The sequence below is a fragment of the Ursus arctos genome, unplaced genomic scaffold, assembly GCF_023065955.2.
Source record: "Ursus arctos isolate Adak ecotype North America unplaced genomic scaffold, UrsArc2.0 scaffold_19, whole genome shotgun sequence".
Lineage (NCBI taxonomy): Eukaryota > Metazoa > Chordata > Mammalia > Carnivora > Ursidae > Ursus > Ursus arctos.
In genome coordinates this window covers 45066596-45087880 of record NW_026622863.1, presented here as the reverse complement: position 1 = coordinate 45087880, position 21285 = coordinate 45066596, and the positions used below count along the sequence as shown (strand labels likewise).

At 51.6% G+C, this 21285-nt stretch overlaps 1 protein-coding gene across 1 annotated transcript in view; it reads right to left on the bottom strand.

Moving 5' to 3' along the window:
* Nucleotides 1-21285, bottom strand: part of SPTBN4 (spectrin beta, non-erythrocytic 4) — a 67981-nt gene that overhangs the window by 7955 nt on the left and 38741 nt on the right. Inside the window, exons 18-26 of the mRNA XM_026482276.4 lie at nt 20599-20745; nt 18858-19121; nt 9330-9554; nt 8245-8334; nt 5618-5896; nt 5396-5526; nt 4311-4515; nt 3526-3906; nt 2328-2572 (exon numbers count right to left, since the gene is read on the bottom strand). Coding sequence (XP_026338061.1) covers nt 2328-2572; nt 3526-3906; nt 4311-4515; nt 5396-5526; nt 5618-5896; nt 8245-8334; nt 9330-9554; nt 18858-19121; nt 20599-20745 — 1967 coding nt within the window. The remainder of the gene's footprint in view (nt 1-2327; nt 2573-3525; nt 3907-4310; nt 4516-5395; nt 5527-5617; nt 5897-8244; nt 8335-9329; nt 9555-18857; nt 19122-20598; nt 20746-21285) is intronic.

The window sequence follows — 21285 nt, the reverse complement described above, 5'->3', positions numbered from 1 at the left end:
TCTGAGGGGCCAAGGTTCTTCACTGACCCAGTGAGTCTGACTTTTTCCAAGGTGCTAGAATGTCACACTTTGGTGATTCTAACCTCAGATTTCAAGGTCCATCTTTTTTTCTAATTTTTTAAAGCTACGTCTCCAAAGGCTTCACTAGTCAGTGATCTGAACATTCCAAATGGTAGGTAACCTCTAGACATGGGTAGGCAACGCAGCCCTTGAAATGTGGCTAGTCCGAACTGTGTGGAAGTGTAAAGTACACACCATATTTTGAGGACTGTAAAATATCTCAATAGTTTTATTTATTTTTTTAAAAGATTTTTAATTTTTTTTAAAGTAAACTCTACCCCCAACGTGGGGCTTGAACTCATGACCCCAAGATCAAGAGTCGCATGCTCTACCGACTGAGCCAGCCAGGTGCCCCTCAATAATTTGAATTTTGACTACACGTTGAAGTGATGATATCTGGGGCATACGGGGTTAAATAAAATGAATTACTAAAATTAACTTTCACTTGCTTCTTTGTACTTTTCTTGATGTGGTTACAAGAAAATCTTAAATTCTCTATGTGGCTCACATTTGTGCTTGCGTTATATAACCACTGGACTGTTCTCTGCTATCCTATGTCAGAAACAAATCCCAAATTTCTGAAGGTCCCACCACTCAGCAAGTATCGCTTTATAAGACTTAATATGTCCAAACTTTTATCTTTTTTCTTTTTGGTCCAAACTTATTTCTGAAGGTCCCGCATTATAATGATGCCAACCTAAGACTTAGTACGTCTAGAATGATCTCTCTGATTCTCTTCTATTTCCTTAAAGTGCCCTCCCCTGAAGTTCTCCGTCTCAGTAAATTCACCCATTCTTCGTCCGTAACTCTTTTTTTTTTTTTTCCTCTCAGGCCCTGAAGCTAATCCGTCAGTCACACTGGACATTTATACCTTTAAAACATACACCACAAAACGATGTGAAGCCTGAGATTTTGTTTTTAAAGCACTCAGTGAGGGGTGGAGGGGAGTTGGGGAGCATACAGATGAAAGAGGATGGGCCAGATGTTGATGGGTGTTTACTCTCCACGTGGGGGGGTCACGATACTGTTACTGCTATTTCTGGGTATATTTGAAATTTTTCATAATAGAAAAGTATTATTCCTAAAACGAATCACTTCTTCCCATCTGTACAACCATCACACTGGACCAAGCCACCCCCACATCTCACCTGGATTATAGCGGCAGCCTCCTGGCTGGTCCACCTGTTTCTACCCTTTGCTCTCCTTACTCTTTCCCACAAGGCATCTGGAGTGACCTTCCGCTACCTCCCCCACCTCACTCACTCCAGCCAGCCATAAGGATGGTCTGGCTCTTCCTCAAAGACGCATGACCACCACCTACCTCAGGGCCTCCGTACTTGCTGATCCCTTCACCTGGAAAACCCTTCCCCCTAAACTTTACCCAACTCACCATCACTTCTTCTAGGTCTCCACGCCCACATCCCATCTTCGGAGAGGCCTTGCCATCGAGCCCCTCACCCCCTTACTTTGCTTTATTTGTCTTCAGAGCGCTTACTGCTATCTGAAATAATTTTAGGTGCTTTTTAATTTATGTGTTGCCTGTCTCCACCCTGCAGAATGGAAGCTGAACCAGGACAGCAGCTTGGCCTTGCTCACCATCCAGCACATGGTAGGTATTCGATAAATATTCGCTGAGTACGTGAACACAGGCCAGGCCCCGCAGTCACAGAAATAAGGCTCTGTGTCCACAGCTCTTGAAATCCCTGTCTTCCCGGACACACCACTGGCCTACGTTCCCCAGCCCCGTTGGCAGACAGGTTGGGGCTTCTGGGCTGACAGAATGTGGGTACAGGTTTAGTCCTCGAAAGCTCCCATCCCATCCCATCATCCTCTGCAGCTGAATGAAACTCCCAGGGCCAAGTAATGGAAAGAACTTGGGTCCCCATCACTGCAGGACAGCTCACATCAGACCGTCACGTCAGCAATAAATCAGTGCCCAGCACCCACTAGGTTAAGCCACAAATACAGTCCCACATGTCACTGTCCCTATCCTGGCTGCAGCCCATCCCATGCTGTGACACTCCCACGGGGAGGGCAGTGGTGGGCAACTGGGAAGGCCAGAAGGCAGGAGGATGCCCTGCGCTCTGCGTCGCCAGGGCCAGGCCTGACAGGGGTCCTGATACACAGGAAGCATTTAGTACAGTGCCTGACACCCAGGTGCCATCCAGGTGCCACCCAGCTATTGGCTGCTGTCATTTTTCCTGAGAAGGGGATTGCTGACGGGCTGGGGGTGGCAGGTAGGAAGCCCGAGGTGGGGGGAGGGGCACCTGGGCTTGTCGGCTGCCCCGATCTGGCTGGCGATGCCATCCATCCAGGACAGCAGGTCTCGGGCCTGGCTGTGGAATCGCAGGGCATCGGCCGTGGAGCTGACGTGCAGGCGGGCGTCCTCACAGGCGGCCAACAGCTCCTTCCAGCCCTGCAGCACCTCTTGCTCCCTGCTGGCGATGGCCTCTGCGTGCTCTCCCGCGTACACCGTCCGCAGCTGGGCTGCCCCCTCCTGGAGCTGCCGCACCTGAAGGGTACGCCGGCTCCAGCCCCAGCCCCTCCGTGGGGTCTGGGCTCCGCCCTCCTTCCCCCACCAGCTGGCTGGATGCCTGGAGCCCGCACCCTCACGATCCCACAGCTGAGTCTCCCTCTTTTCACTCCCTGCTGCCCAGTTTCCTTCAGAATGTGTCTCCTGCTCAATTTCTATTGGTTCTGCTAAGACAGCTGTAGCAGACCCACTGCTCACTCTGTACTGGTTCAACCGCCCGATTTCTTCTGGAATGACTGCCGTCTTTCTATCAGATCCGCCACCTAATCACTATCAATCTCTGCCCGATTCCTAACACTCATCCAGATGGTTCACATAAAGATGATTGTCCCGTCTTTGCATTCCGCTGGACAGGCAGCCCAGTTGGGCCAGTTGGGCCGTGGGAGTTCTAGGACGCCCAACAGCCTCATTTCCATCTGATTTCTCAGATCCGCCTCCCAATTCCCATCAGATCCACAGCCTGACTTCTATTAGCTCTGTTGCCGTGGCGGTTAAAATCCACCCCCATCAAATTTCTTGCAGGAAGATCATATGATTTCCATCAGAGACATGCTAATTTCTCTCTGCCCCACCGCCAAATTTCTCTGAAGCCTCTGAAACTTCCTTTAGGCTCTCCATCTGGATTTGGGTAAGACTCCCTTCACAGTTTCTAAGGGAAACACTGTCTCCACTGGAAACACTGTTTCATTTCTATCAGACATACTCGGCCACCTTTTCTGGGCACTGTCTGACTTCTAGGCATCGTGCAGTCAGTGGGTTTTCTACCTGCCCCATCATCTCGCTTCTGCCTGTTCTCTGGTCTGTTCTCACCTGCTCCACTGCCTAATTTCCATCTGCTCTATAGCCTGATTTTGGCCTGCTTTGCTGCCCAACACCCCTTGGACACGCCGTCCAGGCCCTCCCACCTCCCCTCTTGGCCGCCGTCGCCCCACCTGGGACACGAGGAGCTGCAGGTCATGCTCAAAGGCACGCAGGGTCCGCTGCATGGAGCTCGCGCTGGGTCTCGGCTCAGGCGGGGCGGTCAGGCGGGGCAGTCGCCTCCGCTTCTCCTCGATCTGTCCCTGAAGCTCTCGGGCGTCGCTGAAGAACTTATGCAGCTCCCGAGAGGCGGCCAGCAGCTGGGCCCGAGTGCCCATAAGCTCCAGCAGCTCGGCCCATGCCTCGTTCAGCCCATCCTTCCACTCGGCCATGGTGGCCGCCGCCGTGTGGCCGCACTCAATCAGCTCATCCACCATCTGGTTCACAGCCGCTAGCCGCTCCCGCCCTGCGGTGCCCGTCTCGTTGGCAAACTCTGAGAATTTCTCCTGCAGCACCTGCCACCGGGAACACAGCATGGGCAGAGGTCCTGGGCAGAGGTCACAAACCCCCTCCAGCCCACCATCTTGTAGCAGGTAAGAATAATACTACTACTAACGCTGACGATGACCGTCATGATAACAAGTAAACCTAACCCTTACGGAGCACTTACTCTGTAACAATAACAGTACCAATAGCAAGAAAAATAACCAGATGATGGTAACTAACGCTTCCTATATTAGGCAGTGTGTGCGCGGAGTATTGTCCTAAGCGCTGTGCACTATGGTGAATCTTTGGGCTCACAAAAGAGCCAGGGGGCTATTACCATCCCCACATTACAGATGGGGAAACTGAGGCCCAGAGAAGCCTAGTAGGATACGCACTAGCCACTGGTATTAATATCATTACTAACGATGCTCACCGTGACGTGCTCGAAGTCCTGGCCGAGCTCAGGCGAGCCGGCCACCACCTCCTTCTCTGCAATCCAGTGCTCGAGCTCGTCCACCTGGCGGCTGAGCTGGTAGAGCCAGTACTGCTGCTCCAAGCCCACCCTGCGCTCCTCACCCAGCTCCTTGAGCGCCACGTACAGACGGTCCACCTGAGACTGCCGACGGCTGATCTGCTCACTGATGGGGGACAGGGAGAGGACAGGGGGACAGGAGGGGACAGGGAAGGAGCCCCCTGAGATTTCCAGGACAGAGCTGTGACCCCGACACCCCCTCTCAGGGCAAGGCTGTGTGTCCCCTGAACCTTCAGCCAGAGTAGTATCCGCTCAGACCCCTTCGCAGGGGCCTCTATTTTCTGCAAAGCTTGGATTCAGTGAACCCAATACTTGGAGTTGAGCACTCCGGGGAAACTTTGCTTCCCTAAGATTGATAAGTTCACTGCTCCCTCTTCCCCCAGCCTCTCTGTGGTCCCACTCCCTGCCCCTCCAGTGCCCTGGGTGGGGCTGCTGACTCCCTACCTGGGTCCCCAGCCAACCTACCTCACCTCCAGGCCATCTCCTGGCTCTGGAGGACAGAGGGCTAGCCCTGTGCCCCTTCTCAGGTCTCACCCCTAGCCCAGGACTCCCAGATATGGCCCCTGTTCCTGGCCTCAGGGAGGCCCCATGCCTGGGTACCCAGGAGGTTTTGGGCTATGCCCAATCACAGCACTCTGAGCTTTTCTGTCCTCCCAGACACTGGGTAGGAAGAGTATCCTTCCCTGTCCTGAGCTCTTCCTTCTCTCCTCAGACATCACCTCCCACCCCTACACTGAAATCCCAATACCCCTGGCCCCACCCTCTTAACTGATCCCTGGGCACTGCCCCTCCATTGGGGCTCCAACGACACGCTGAAATCCAAGGGCTCCAGCTCATGGCAGTGAGGGCCCCTCCCACCCCAAGGTCCAATTTGGGCCCTGTCCCAATTTCCAATAGTGAAGCTTCAGATCCTTCCAGACCATTCCATAAAAACTGGCCCCGCCCCCGCCCAGCCCCAACCCCCCCCCCCGCCCCCGCCCGCCCACCTGTCCGGGTGCCCCATCTCCAACAGCGCCCGGCACTGGCGCGACAGCTGCGCGATGCTCTCCTCGTAGTTCTCCACGCCCTGCTCCAGCTGCAGGTGCTTCTTGAGCAGCTGCAGGGTGCTCTGTTCGTCCTGGGGGCACACGGCGCCCACGATGAGGCGGCAGCGGCCGGCCCCGGGCTCCAGCGCCCCCAGGCCCCCCCCACCCCCAGCCCGGGCGCACCTTGCCCTTGTCCTCACTCATCATGAGCAGCTCCTGCTCGCCCAGCCACGCCTCCACCTCGGCCACGTCGAAGTAGTACTGCTCCACCTGGAAGGCAGCGTCCAGCACCTGCTGCCGCCGCTCGGCAGCCTCCCGCAGTCCGGCCCAGGCGCCCTGCAGCTGCTCCTGGCCCCGGCGCACGGCCTCCGCCTCCGGGCTGCGCAGCGACGCCAGCGCGCCCGCGCGCTCCAGCACCTCCTCCAGCCGTGGCCCGTGCGCCTGGATCTCCCGCCGCAGGCCCTGGGGGCGGGAGGTGGGGATGTGGGTGGAAAGGGCCGTTCGGAGCCCCACGGGGCCGCGTGCGCCTCGAAGACTGGCACAACCCACGGAAGGCATCAGAAACCGCCGCAGATCGCCCCTCTTGCGCCAGGCACCGCTAGGCAGTTTGCTGCTCCTCGCTCACTCACGTTGCAGGTGGGAAAACGGGCACCGAGAGGTGCAGTTCATCGCCCGGTGACAAACAGTTAGAAAGGGGGAGACAGGATTTGAACACAGGACGCAGGCTCCCACCACTGTACTCTCAACCAAGACGCCTGGTGGTGTAAGATACCCCCTGAGGCCAAAACGGTCTGAAAATCAGGCTGCTGGGGGGCAGTGGGTATGTTACTCACGTGCAGTGGGGTGTGCACATCCCCCGGTACAGTTCAACATGTTTACACGTGGGTACACCGTGTACCCAGGTCAGGATATGGAACACTTCCATCAGCACAGAAGGTTCCCTCAACCAGCTCTGTACTTGGTGCACACCTTACTTAGCTTCTCTTGTGCCTCAGTTTCCTCGACTTGCAAATGGAGGGGATAACAGGTGACCCTGAGCGCCTGCCACCTGCCAGGCACTTTGCTAAGCAAGTGCTTTGCACGATGTGGCCACTCATCCAGTCCTCACTGCAGCTCCAGTTCTCTGTCTCACTTTACAGACGGGGAAACTGAGGCACGGAGAGGTTGAGGAACTTGCCAACTTCCCATGGCTGATGGTGGCGTGCTTAATATCCACCCTGTGGGGCTGTTGTACCCTGGAGCACTCGGACCTGAGTCTGGCACACAGTAGGTACTCAGTCGATACCAGCTGCTATCACTCCTCTGCTCGCTAGGGAGCACCCAGCACTCCCGCACCCGCACAGCGGAGCTCCCCCAGCCATAAGCAGGAAGCGCACTTGACGGCTTCCCTCAACCGTGAAAAGGACCGGCCACTTCTACTTGTCCCCAGCACTGTCAACGGTCAGGAGTGTTTTCTGGGGCGCCTGGGTGGCTCAATCTGTCAAGTGTCTGCCTTCTGCTCAGGTCATGACCTCAGGGTCCTGGGATCCGAGCCCATGCTCAGAGGGGAGTCTGCGTGTCCCTCTCCCTCTGCCCCTCCCCACCCCTGCTCCTGCGCATGCGCAGGCACTCTCCAACAAATAAAATCTTAAAAAAAAAAAAAAAGGCAACACAGCCAAAGCGTTTTCATCAAAATAGAAAAACGAAAGCTAAACACCCCCTCCAGCCTCTTAAAGAACTCCTCCTAGGGCAGCTTGGTCACAAACCTTTGAGAATAATTTGTAAGCCCACCTCCCCACCATCCTTCAGTGTCCATTCTCCCAAGTCCTATTTTTTGGTAAAGGGGAGTAATGAGAATACCCATCTGATAGAGTTATTGTGGAAATTAAAATAAAAAAACCCACGTATAACCCCCTATGACTGCACTTGGCACACAGTAAGTCCTTAATCAATGTATAATTATTAGTAGTAGTATTCTTCCTCACTCATGTGTCTTACGCTGGGCTTCGGTGAATGAGTTGCTTCGCCCAGAAAGTTCCTCTGCTAAGTGATTTGAAAACCACTGCTCTAGACCAACTCTCTACTTGTCTGGATGTGGACCTGATAGGCCCAGGGAGGTGAACAGAGATCCAGAGATCTTAGGGCTCAAGAGCTCCCCCATTATGAGTGGAGTGGACACCATTAGGAGTCAGCGCTCTTTTGCTGATCATCTCTGTCCTTTCTCCCTGTGGGTGGTTTGAGTTCTTGTTGTTGCTTTTCCTTTTTCTTGTCCAACAAGCCATTCTCTTTACTGTTACGCATGGGACCCTGACTTTCCTCTGGGGAACCCCCTTGTCTCCATCTCAGCCCGGGTAATTAAGTGAAGGCTGACTCCACCTGCAGGTTCCAAGAGTGGGCCCTGAGCCCAGACCAGGCCAACAGAGTAGTCTAAATCCCTGGCCGCCATGATTAGTTCAGGGATGGAGGCATGACTCAAGCGGAGCCAATAAGAGTGATCCCTGGGGCCATGGCTGAAATTATTGAGAGAGAGAAATCCCCTTCAATTCTGCTGATCGGAGGTACATGTGAATCTGTTGGAGGTCTTTTACCATCAGGAGAGAGGAGAGTTGGCCTGAGAACAAAGCTAACACAGAAACACACACACACACAATGGAGTCGCGAGATTCAGGACATCATGGAAGCACCTAGATGCATCCATACCTGCTGTCCACAGTGTTCTCAATCCCAAGTGCCAACAAATTTCCTTTTTTGGCTTTAACCACTTTGAGCTGTTTTCTCTCACTCGTCTCCAAATGTGTCTTACCCCACACCCTCACCCTGGCTCCGCTCACCTGGTTCTTTTTGATATACTGCTGGACAGCCTGCAAACCACTGCCTCGCTCCGTCTGCATGGCCAGTGGCAGTCGCTCCTGGACCCACGCCTGAAGAGGATGCAGAGAGCAAGTCAAGGGGAGAATGCACCCAAGGACCCCTGCATCCCAATTAAACTGTAAGGCACCTGCACAGCATCTAAGACCCTTTCTCACCAAAGAGCTTGGTCACCTCTTCGGCCCCCTCTCTTGCTGTGCTGTTTTGCTCTCTGCACTCAAGCCAGGTTCAGGCTTACTTACCTCTGTCCTTGGCACGGGCAGGTCCTGTGTCCTGCAATTCCCTTCCCTCTCCCTCAGCAGGCTCACGGGGCCTCTTCTTTCATGTCTCAACGCAGACATCCCCTCCTCTAGGAAATCCTCCCTGACTTTGGACCTTGACCAGTTGCCTCCTCTGAGCTCCCACAGCCTCCTAAACTCCCTCATAACAGCCCGAACCACCCTGGCTTGTCACTGTTTGGAGGTAAGTCCGTTTTCCCCTTTGGAATCTTGAGTCCTCTATGGGCAGGAATGGAGTCTATCTTGGTCCCCCTGTGACCCCAGCATCATCCAAGTACAGAGCTGGGCCCATAAGGATCAAACGAATGAGCAAATTAGTGAGTGAAAGAATGAATGAGCAAATCAGGAAGAGAGGGACTGAATGAGGAAATGAATGAATGAGGGGAGAGTGAATAAATGAATAGCAATAAATCAGCAGAAGAAGGAATAAAGATGAGTCAATGAATAACTAAATGGTTTCATGAATAAATCAATGAATGAATGAAAGTGTGTAAATGCGGAACGGTGAATGAATGAATGAGTGGATAAGTGAACGAGTGAATGAGCAAGGGAAGGACTGGATGACTGAGTGTAGCCGCGGGTCAGTGGGAAGGTCTCCCAGCCAGCTCCGCCCTTGAACTCGCCAAGGTCCCACGGCCCCGCCCCCACTCCCAACCTCCACGCCTCCGCCGCCCGCTGGCTCTCCCGTGGCCTCCCATTCCGCCGCAGCCGCGCGACCATCTCCTCCCCGTTACCCTGGCCCCGCCCCAGTCCCCCGCGCAGGTCCTCACCAGCTCGTCGTCGAGGTCGTGCGCCACCTGGTGCAGCTCCTTAGAGGCGAGCAGCAGGCGGCGGCGCTCCTGCAGCGGCTCGAGCAGGCGCACCAGGCGCTCGCCCACCGCGTTCTGCCGCTCGCCCACCAGCTCCTTGCTGGCCGGCTCCAGCGGCAGGGCCGCGGTCTGCGCCTGCAACTCTCCCACCTCGCGGTACCACTCCTCCACCTGCGACTCCATCGACTGTGGGGACAGGGGCAGAGTCAACAGGCTCCACCTTCCCTCCCAATTCTGCTGTAGCTCCCCAGTACCTTTACGGTGACAGCCAAACCCCTCGCCAAGGTGCACCATTTCAAACTCGGCCCCCGCTCAATCCCCTCCAGGAGAGCGAGGCTCCTCACTGACAGGGCCCCACACTAAACTAGTTTGTGCCTCAGGGCCTTCGTCTTTGTCACGCCCTCTACCTGGCATGCTCTTCCTGGCCAATTAGATCTCCGCTCAAACATTACCTTCTCAAAGAGGCTTACCTGGCCGCCTGGCTGAAGCGGCCCATTCATTCATTCATTCATTCATTCTCAGAACCATCCTTCAAATTAGGTGATATCCCCGTTTTATAGAGGTGGAAACTGAGGCCCAGAGAAGTGAGGTAATTTGTCCAAAGAGCCAACCTTTCCAAATGTCACAAATATGAAGTTATAATGATTTAAACGGTTGGTATGCCATAGGGATAGACACGAAGTGCAAAAGCAGACCCAAATACACTAGAGAATTCATACATTTTATAGATGCCATTTCACATCCCCAAGGAAAAGATGGATTATTCAATGAGTGGTCATGGGCCAACTGGCTAACCAATTTAGCTGGATCCCTTCCTTGCTCTTTACGCTGAAAACAATTCCAGATGGATTAAAGACTTAAATGGAATAAGTAAATCCATAAGGCACAGAAGAAAACCTGGGCAAATACTTTTATAATCTTAGGATGGAGAAAATCTTTCCAAGCAAAAAAAAAAAAAAAAATCATAAAGGGAAAGATTTATAAATGTAGCCACATAAAGTACTTTTGCATCAACCAAGATTTCTAGATGTAGTGAGAAGGCAAATGACAACCTGAAAAAAATATTTAACATAACACATACTATTAGAATAAGGAGGTAGTTCCTTTGACAATTAAAGAATTTCCTTTATCCTGCTTCCTCTGTCTCCACTTACCACCATCAGCCAATTCTGTCTCTACTTGTGGCTTTTTTATTGGTCTTCTACTTCTAGAATGGGAGCTTCATGAGGGCAGGGTTTGTGTCGTTGACCTCTGTATTCCCCAGCACTTAGAACAGTGTCTTGGCATGTAATAGGTCTTCGGTTGTGATTTGATCAATGCACAAATGAACGTCACTGGCAAAGAAAAAGACTGCCCCCATGTGAACAGACAGCTCTCCGAGTGAATAAGCAACGCACAGAAATTTTAAAAAGCGCATGGAAGAGATGCCTCGTCTTACTAATCAGCAGGAAAATACAAATGAAAACAAGGTACCCTTTCTTATTCACCAGACTGGCCACCATGTAAAAGATGGATAATAGCTATTATTGGCAAAGATGCAAGGAGATGGGCACACTCAGCCGCTGTCGGCAGGCGGTGGTGTAAATTAGCGGAGCCTTTTCCGAAGGCCATTTGGCAGATCCTATCAAAATGCAAAAAAGTTCATTCGCTTTGACCTAGCATTTGCACTGCCACTTCTAGGAATAGAACTAAAGAAATACCGGCACATGTGCACAAAGATGTTTGTCCAAGGATCACATTGTAGCAGAGTTTATGATAGGAAACAACTGGAAACAAACATGATGCCCGTCAAGAGTCAAATGGTTAAATAAATACACATCAATATGGAACAACGGCCAAGACTTGCTGTTAGGAGAAAAAAGCAACTTCGAACATACATTTGAATACATTGTATTTGTCATGGGTTGCACATGCATAAAAATTCCCCGGAATAAATAAGAAATTAATCACAGATGGTACCTATGGGGGGGGGATGAGAACTCAGTAAATGGGGACAGAGGTGAAGGGGAGACTTGTCACATAGGATTTTTTTATACAGTGTTTGATGTCTGAGCCTGTAAAATATAATTATTAAAATTTTAAATTAAACATTAAAAATTAAAAATATTCAAAATCCACACAGGTAGTTAGTGCACAGAAAGAGGTCTAGAAGGATGCACATCAAATCATAATGGAGGTTCCTTTTGGGGTGTGGGAACGGGAGTTATGGTTAAGGGAGACGTTATGTTTCACCAAAGATTTCTACGTTAGTAAGATCTTTAACCAAAAGAATATATTTATGTATTACTTGTGTGACTCTAAACAGATGGGGGAAAGCCATAAAAGAAAACAACATTATAATAATGAAATTAAGTGGTAACAGATTAGAACAAATGACTGCAACTCAATAGTAAAAGCCCACGGACCAAGTGAAGACTGTTGTTCCAAGGTTCTGTAGGGCAGAACTGCTGGTTTTGCCAGCCCACGGCCCATCCCTTCTCTGCAGCACCTCCAACGTCCCTCTCAGACCTGAGCTCCCCAGCAACTAAAAAAACCTAGACCTCCAGGGGTGACCACGTGAGCCACGCTAGCCTATCAGAACACTGAAGCCACCCTGGCCACGGGGATTGGGTAAGAGATGATGGCATGTGATGTAAGATCTGCCAATGAAAACTCTTCCCACTTTTTAAACTTCTATTTTTTTAAATCCCCAATCTGGGGTTTGAACTCACCACCTGAGCTCAAGACCTGAGCTGAGGTCAAGACCTGTACATTTAACCCACTGAGCTACCCAGGCGCCCCAGACACTTCCCACTTTTGCAGGAAAAGTGTGTGAGCTCAGGAGGGTGCTCTCTTTCCCACGGAGTTCCTCAGTTGGTAGCACATAGGCCTGGGGTGGGGTGGGGTGGGGGTGGGGGAACTTGCCACCAGGCAGAAACAGGCTCCCGACTATGAGGCCAACACAGAGGAAAGCAAGGCCCAGAAACGGAGACAGACTGCTGAGGACATAATTTGAGTAACGGATCCATCCAGCCATGCCTGAAGCTGCCTACCCCCTGGGTTTTTCAGCAACGTGAGCCAAGAACCTCCCCATTAGCCTAAGTCAATGTGGGCTGAAGTTTTATGAACTGCACCCCAAAGAGTCCCAGCTGATACAGTTCACAATCTGTAGGAGTCATGAAAATGGATAAAAAGCAAATGTTATAACAAGCCAAAAGCATATAAAAGGAAATTTCAAAAGGCACAATTACAAGCTGCAGAAATCAAAGAAAAGTAAAATAGTCACTCCAAAACCTTTTCCACCAGGAAAATCGTTGCGGTAATGCATAGAAAATCAAAATGCATTCAAATTCCGGAAACTCTTAAATATAATCTGAAATGCTAATAAGTTCCAGTTCTTCGCTAGATGAAAACCTCTCCATCATTTCCCCACCAAGTGGCCGTACGACCCGAGATGGAATAATTCCAGGACTAACACTTTTCTACTTCTGCAAGAACGCCACATATTTTGAATGCCTGTTTAATGCAGATCCTTCCCTGCAAACACGAGCAAAGGATACAGAAGTACCGTGGTCATTAAATGTACAAAAAGATGTTCAGCCTCCTTCAACGTTAAGGGAAATGTAAATTTAAAATAACTATAAGACAGGGGCGTCTGGATGGCTCAGTCAGTTAAGTGTCTGCCTTTGGCTCAGGTCATGATCCCAGAGTCCTGGGGTGGAGCCGACAGCAGGCTCCCTGCTCAGCGGGGAGTCTGCGTCTCCCTCTGCCCCTCCCTGCCCACCTACTCGTGATCTCTCTATCTCTCTCTCTCAAATAAATAAAATCTTTTAAAAAACCAAAATAACTGTGAAACAGTATCTTTCACTTCTCAGATTAGCAGAGGTGAGAAAGCTTGATAATGCCTAATGATGGGGACTACTCGGGGAGGAGAGAGCTATCACACGCAGGTGCGCCCACTGCCTTTTCACGGGGACACTTGGCGATATCTCTCAAAAAGTTTAATGTGTACACCTTTTGGCCCAGAAATGTTACTTGGAGGACTCTTTTTTTCTTTTCTTTTTAGATTTTGTTTATCTATTTGAGAAAGAAAACACAAGCAGGGAGGAGGGGCAGAGGGAAGGGGAGTAGACCCCTGCTGAGCAGGGAGCCAGATGGATGCGATGTGGGCTCGATGTGGGCTCGATCCCCATCCCAGGATCCTGGGATCATGACCCTAGTCGAAGGCACACGCTTAACTGACTCAGCCACCCAGGAGCCCCTGGAGGACTCTCTTCTACAAAAATATTTGCACGTAGGCTCAGATGCATATGGACAGGGATGTCTACTGTGGTGCTATTTATACTAGCAGAAGATTAGAAACAGCCCAGAGGTCTCTCAACAGAGGGCTGGTTAAAGATAGATTGTTGAATCACCCCATGGAATACCACGCAAGCAGTATATCCATACAGTCTTGGACAAGAAAGGACACCTGGGGGGTTTTGTCCAGTGAAAAGGGCAAGCTTCAGTCTGGTCTGTCTCTATGTCACGTGTATGTGCGTGTAGGCATGGAAGATTTCCAGGACACAGAAGAAACTGTGGCAAGAATGATACCCCCATGGGATGCCTGCAGGGCTCAGTCAGTTAAGCGTCTGCCTTCAGCTCAGGTCATGATCCCAGGGTCCTGGGATCGAGTCCCGCATCGGGCTCCCTGCTCAATGGGGAGTCTGCTTCTCCCTCTCCCTCTGCCTCTGCCCCTGCTCGTGTTCTCTCTCTCAAAAAATAAATAAATAAAAATCTTAAAAAAAAAAAAGAGTGACACCCCCGGGGAGTGTGACCATGTGTGTGTGGAGAGGGAAGAAAGCCTTTTCACTTTTCACGTTATATTTCTTACCCTAGCAGCAATAATAGGTAACACATCCTGATGCCTGCCCCATGCCGGCCACTGCTCTAAGCACCGGACCAGGATTAATGTATGTAATCCTCGCAGCCCAAGGGGTTGGGGGAAGATGGGGACGTTTGTTTCATTCACAGTTGGATCCCAGCACCTGGCCCTGGGATCCAGGCTAGTATGCTGGGCTGTATTAAAAATTAAGAATTTTAAAAATTAAGCCAGCTTTACACACATCAAAACCAGAGGGGCCATGAAGTACTGATACACTCTACCACAAGGATGACTCTTGAAAATATGAGGACCACAAATTGTATGATTCCATTTATATGAAATGTCCAAAATAGGCAAAGCTATAGAGTCAAAAAGAAGATGGGTAGAGGGGGTAAATTGGTAGATGGAGCTAATGGGAACGGAATTTTGTTTTTGGGGGGTGATTTGCAAAAAAATGAAAACCACTGACTTGTACACATTAAAAGTGTGCATTCTATGGTTTGGAATTAAATCTTAATTTTAAAAAAGACATTAAATGTAAAAAAAAATCAAAAACAGAAAAGCCCACTTTGGAAAAAGCCTCTGGCGCTAGCCACGTGGTAGGTAGCAACACACAAGCTCTGACCCCCAGATCATTCTCATCCCTACTTGATCCATCTTGCTGCCTTCCCATTTTCCAGCTGGGGAAACAGACTCAGAGGAGCAGTCCCTGGTCCAGAGTAAAGACTGCCAGGGCCGGAATCTGAATCCACAAAATGCCAGCAGCTCTCAGTCACTCTGCTTCTGTAGAATGGAGGCTCAGAAAGGTGGGGTCACTTGCCCTGGGTCACGCAGTAGTAGAATGGGGCTTCAAACCCTGGCCATGCCGCTCCTGTACCCTGACTCTCCCCGTAGGCGGTGCTGAGCTCATGAAGACATATGACACAAAGAATGGAGGTGGGGGTGGGGTGGGGGTGTGACTCCTTGGCCAGAGAAAGAGCCTTGCTTGGTGGTGGGGAGGTCCTGGGGGTGGAGTGGGTGGTAAGGAGTCCCCAGGGGCCCAGCCTAGCAGCTGCAAAGCCTCCAGTGCATTTTCCCCTGGCTGGTCCCCCTCAGATGGCAGGAGACCAGCCACCCCCTCCTTCCCCAGGCAGGAGCCCGTGGCTGAGCCAGACCAGCTGGTCAGGACCCTGAGGACTGGCAAGCGGGGGCCTGGAACGCCACCATCTGGTCCCTGGGCCAGGAAGGCCAGTTTGGCAGGAGATTCTGAGAGAGGACTCGGGGTCACGTGGCCTACACCTCAGGTGGGCTCCCAGGAAGCCTGCTGCAGCGGCTGGCCAGGGGACGCTGGGGAGGACGCAGGAGGACAGGGATCAATGGATGGAGGCAGAGATGGAGAATGGAAACAAAAAGAGAAGAGAGTGAGAAAGTAAGAAAAATAAAGGGACACGGACACGGGAGACAGCAACTTCCAGAGTTTCCACACAGAGGATCTCAGGGAGCAGGACGGAGAGACAGGCCCAGAGAGAGGCCAAGGGGGCAGACCGCTCACACATCCACACCCTCTCTGCCTGAACCAGCCTGCTCCAGTGCCGCCTGGCCCCAGGGCCGGAGGGATGAGGCAGCCAGGAAATTTGTCGGCTGGATGGCAGCCGCAGGCCCTCCTGCCTGTGCCCAGGGTCTGAGCTCTCAGGCGGCCCCAGGGGACAGTGGGGGGCCTTGGGCAGCCCCTCCCGTCCCCAGCGGCAGCTCCTGAGGCCCAGCTGGGCTCCATCTGGGGGCGGTGGCCTACTGAGTCACTCCCCGCCGCCTCAGGCTCCCTCTGCTGGGGAAAGTCCTGCCTCCCATCTCTGTGTGACCCCCAGCCAGACCCTTGTCTCTGCTGGGCCTCGGCCTCTCCCTGGAACAATGCTTGAACAGCGCTTCCTTCCATGGGGAGGGAAGAACAGGACACCCCAAATCCTCCCTCCAAAACCTAAACGGCAGGAAGAAAAACAGGGATGTTCAAGCTCACCAGTCACCGGAAAAAATACAAATGCAAACACCCATCCACCAGACCTGGAAAAATCTAGAGTCTGACAATACCAGGTGCTGGCGAGTATGGGCAGAAACAGGAACTCTCATGGGCTGCTGGGGAGAGAGCATTAATTGGCAGCAGGCTTCGGGCAAGCTATGTGGCAAGATCATGTGAACTGAAGACCGTTCTAACTTTTGGCACTATATTAACATTTCAATGTAAAAAATACATTTTTAAGCAGCAAAATGAGTGGGGGGGGGGAGAAATGTTTCGAAAGGAAACAATGTTCGCATAAATAAGAACCACACCAAAGGTCAGGAAATAATGACCAAGTAACTTTGAATACAGCATATGCCCTCCGGCTGAAGACCATTAAAATAAAAATGTTAAAAACCTGTAAACAAACACCAGAATTCAGATTTTTTAGGTCAGCAATTCTGAAACTACTCGATAAATTAGGTCTTTTCATCTCTACGACGTCCACATGAAGTCAGCACTATCATTATAACCATGTTACGGAAAGAGAAACTGAGGCACAAAGCAAGAAGCAATTTCTAGGTCACCCAGTTGGTAAGTCAGAGAGCCAGGGCCTGACCCGAGGCAGCCAGGCTCCCTCCTCCGTGGCCTTGACCATAGTGCCACACTGCCTCCCACAGTCCCGCTGCCAACCAGCGACTTAGCACGATAAGACCACTAACAGTGCTGCAATAGTTGTGTCATATTTGCTGTGGCACTGGATGCCTTCTTTTGCCCCTCATGATCCAGAGTCTCAGCTTCTCCACCCTGCTCTGTGGCCCTGGTGACGCTGACCTGTACAGACCATCCCCAGTCGCCTCCCCTGCCTTCTGGCTTCCAGATGGGTTCGGCTCAGGACTAGCTACATAATTTGTGGGGCCCCGCGTTCAAATATTATTAAGAATTTCATGGGGCGCCTGGGTGGCTCAGTCACTGAAGCATCTGCCTTCAGCTCAGGTCATGATCTCAGGGTCCCGGGATTGAGTCCCACGTCCTGCTCAGTGGGGAGTCTGCTTCTCCCTCTCCCTCTGCCTCTCCTCCCACTGGTTCTCTCTCTCTCTCCCATGCTCACCCTCCCTCTCGCTCTCAAATAAATAAATGAATAAATAAAATCTTTAAAAAAAGAATTTCAAGACAGCGATGGCAGAGCATTGAACCATTTTACCAACTTCCTCAAGCTGTCCTCAGTGGAACATGCCTTCTGCTTCCTGGCTGGTGCCCTCCTGCCAGTCACAGATCCCCATTTCTTGACAGTTCACCACATCCCCAACATCTTTCCAAGGGCTCTGCAGGGTTACAACTATTTTATCAAAATACTAAGGCACGATTTGCCTTTATTCTCATTCTCTCCCAAGGGTACAGTGTGGTTTTGCAGGGACCAGGTGACCCGTGCTTTTGCCACAGAAAACAGAAGGCAGGCAGAAGCAAAAGTGAGAATCTTCTTTTAAGCCAGACAAGAAACAGTTGCTGCACTGGAAACAGTGCCAATCTCCTAAAATTTGCGGGGGGGGGGGGCTTAGAAAATAGAGTTATTCTTCATAAAAGAATGCTCTGGGGTTAATATCAAAAAATTGATTGATTATCGTTGTTTTTATGTGAATCACTTATTTATTTATTTTTTTTCTTAGTGCACTTATTGATGGGTATGATGCACCGAACCAAAGCTCTTGGGGGATCTCCATGAGTTCTAAGAGCAGAAAGGTGTCCCGGAGACCAAGGCATGCGAGGGCCACTGCTGCGGATAAAGCAATGACCTCCCTGGCATCAGATTCAGATCGTCCCCGACCAGAACGGGAGCCCCATGAAGGCTGCGGGCTTTGTTCCCTCTTTTGGCCCCTCTCGGATGCACGGTCCAAGAAAAGCACCTGGCATACAGTCGGTGCTCAGTAAAGACTTGCTGCACAAATGAATGGATTCTAATGAGCATTTTTATGCTCTTATGATTAGCTAACTTTTTTCCTTTTTTTTCTCCCCCCCGCCCCCACCAGACCCTATGCCAAGCCCTTTAGAAGCGTAACTCTGTGGAAGGCGTATGAAAAGGAGCGGTGAGGAGTTGAGGGTCCTGGATTTGAATCCAGGCTCTTCACTTGCTACCCTGGGCTGGTATGTTCACCTCCCGGAGTCTCAGTTTCCCCTCAGCCACGGTCAGGCATGGTTCCTGGCACAGGAAGGCAGGCGCTGTTACATCTTGAGGGGTGAAAAGCGACGCCTGCTTTCGCATCTCCAGCCAGTCGTGTCGAACGGTCAGATACTGACCACGGACTGGCTGCCAGCGAGGAGCCGAGATAATGCAGACGCTGTGTCTGTTCCCCGGGCCCTCCCCGCGTCCTAAGGGAGCCACCAGCTAGCTGTGTGTCCCGGGGCTAGGTGCTTCACCTTCCGTGCCTCGCTTTCCCCCATTGGTAAAATGGGGGATAATCATGGTACCAACCTCTTAGGGTTGCTGGAAGGAGTGCATTCCTATCTAACAGGATTCCCTCGGTCCTCCCTTTCTGCTCTTCCAGCCCTTCTGACACATCTGAAATAAATCCCTGTACGAAATCCCCTCTGCATGGAAAACCTTGAGTGGAGTCCAATCCCAACTCAGGCCCCGTGGGTGCATGCAGAGCCCCTGTCTGGGTCAGCCAGGCCCTACCTGTAGCTTCTTGAGCTGACTGTTGACGGTGGCCAGGTCCCCGCCGGGATCCACGTCTTGCAGCTGGCTTTCCATGTGAAGGAGCTTCTTGTCCAGCTCGGCGAAGCTCTGCACCAGCTGGTCGGCCTTGCTGGCCTCAAAGAGCTGTCGTGCCTTGGCCTGGGTGGTGCTCTCCAGCTCGGCCCAGCACTGGCGGATCTCACCCAGCTTTTTCCGCACGGAGGCCGCCAGCTCTGGCTTCTCCTGTATCAGTTGCTGGCCCTCCTGCCCCAGACAGGTGGGAGACAGAAAGTGAGCAGGAGGGGGCAGGTGGTGGGGAGGGACAGAGAAGTAAGGGGGCAGTGGGACACAGGGAGAGATGTGGAGATGGAGACAGGCCCAGAGATGGAAGGAACCGACGCACAGGAAGAGAGATGAGGCAAGAGACAGACATAGAGTGATGGACACAGGGACATGCCCATGAAGTCAGAAACATGGGAAGAGGACCATAAGAAAGACAGACGAGAGAGAGAGAGAGAGAGAGAAGAGATAGAGGGAGAGCAAAAGAAGCAGAGAGGATGAACTTCCATTAAACCCAAAGAGTGGCTTTGCCTCATGCCGCCATTTATGGGTTATCAACGGGTTTAAGGCTGATCCGGGTATCCCCTTTGAGTCAGAAGAGTGGGGCTACTGAGGGCTATAGGTCTAGGGGTTCAACAAGAGTAGGAATCAGTTTTGGGGGTTGAGGCTGGGTTCCTTCAAGACTGAAGTCAAGCTCCTTGGTGGCCTAGAGCTACCTACGGCACAGTACATATTAAAAATAACAATACGATAGCAATTTCACTCCTAGGTGCCTGGCCTTGTATTAAGGATTTTACATGCGTTAAGAGCCCAGGTAAGTAGCAATGTTCATTGTTTACTTATTTAATTTCCTTTTTTTTTTTAATTTTATTTATTTAAGTAATCTTTATACCCAACATGGGGCTCGAACTCATGACCCTGAGATCAAGAGTCAAATGCTCTTCCGACTGAGCCAGCCAGGTGCCCCTGTTTCCTTCATTTTAAAGCGGAGCAAACTGTAGCTCAAAGTGGTTAGCACAATTCGCCAGGGTCCACAGCTCATAAGAGGCGTAGACACAGTTAGAACCCAGGGGTGGATGGGCGCCTGGGTGGCACAGCGGTTAAGCGTCTGCCTTCGGCTCAGGGCGTGATCCTGGCGTTATGGGATCGAGCCCCACATCAGGCTCCTCCGCTATGAGCCTGCTTCTTCCTCTCCCACTCCCCTGCTTGTGTTCCCTCTCTCGCTTGCTGTCTCTATCTCTGTCAAATAAACAAATAAAATCTTTAAAAAAAAAAAAAAAAAGAACCCAGGAGTGGAGGAATCCAAAGTTCATGTTAACCCTGGGTCTCCCAGGACTGCTCTGGCCTGTCTACTTGACCTTCCAGCCTACATGCTCCAAGTGGAGTGGAAGAAAACCTGGTGGGGGAGGTGCCAGGAAGGGGTAAAATATTTCACAACCAGGAGGGTATGGGCATCCTGTGGAAGAGATGCTAGCGATTTTAAAGAAGGCAAAACCAAAGCTCAAAAAGGTTACAAGACTCGCTCATGGCCGCATTGCTAGATGCATATGTGGAAATGATCGGAAAGGGTTCAGAGGGGTGGCAATGGCAGGGCGGCAGTGGAGGGCTCAGGAACTGAGATGGGGGTCCCCTGGAGGCCTCCAGCGCCTGGCACAGGCAGAGGGACCTTCTACATCCTCACCCTCTCGATCTTCTCCAGCCACTCCTTATTCTGAGCCAGCTCGGCCATGAATGCCTGGTGCCGGAGCCATCTCTTATGGAGCTTGTGGCCGTCTTCCCGTGTGCCATCCCGCGCCATTAGCATTTTCTCATGGATCCAGCCATCCAGCTGTGCAGGACAGGGAGAGGAGCTCAGCCAATTCCCCCAACCTGACACAGTACCCCATCCCCTCCAGAAGGTCCCAGATTCAAAGTCTAGGCTGCTAGATTTAGGGGGAGGGAGAGAGGAAGGGATGGGAGAACCTTTGCAAGTAAGGTCTTTGTTGGAGGAGGGGGAGCACAGCTCAAGTTCCTTCCTAGGGGGCTGAGGATGGGTGGGCATCCCCCACAATGCCCAATCTCTTAGCTGCCCCATCCTTATGGCAGCCCTTCTCAATTCCTCACAAGCCCCCAAAGGCACAGCTCCTGGGCCAGTGAGCCTCTTCCCACCCAGGGACAAATCAACCCTCCAAAACTAGACCTCCGCCTAATTTAGCTAACTTCTAATTTAGCCCCAGGTTCCCGCACCGTCTTCCCAATAGCAACACTTTGACCCTTTGATTCAGTCTTAACCTCCTCCAATAAAGACCAATTCAAGAGTCTCAACCCATTCCCAAGCATATCAAATGAAGCCCATATCTAGCTCTAGCCTCCCAGTATGGCCAGATGA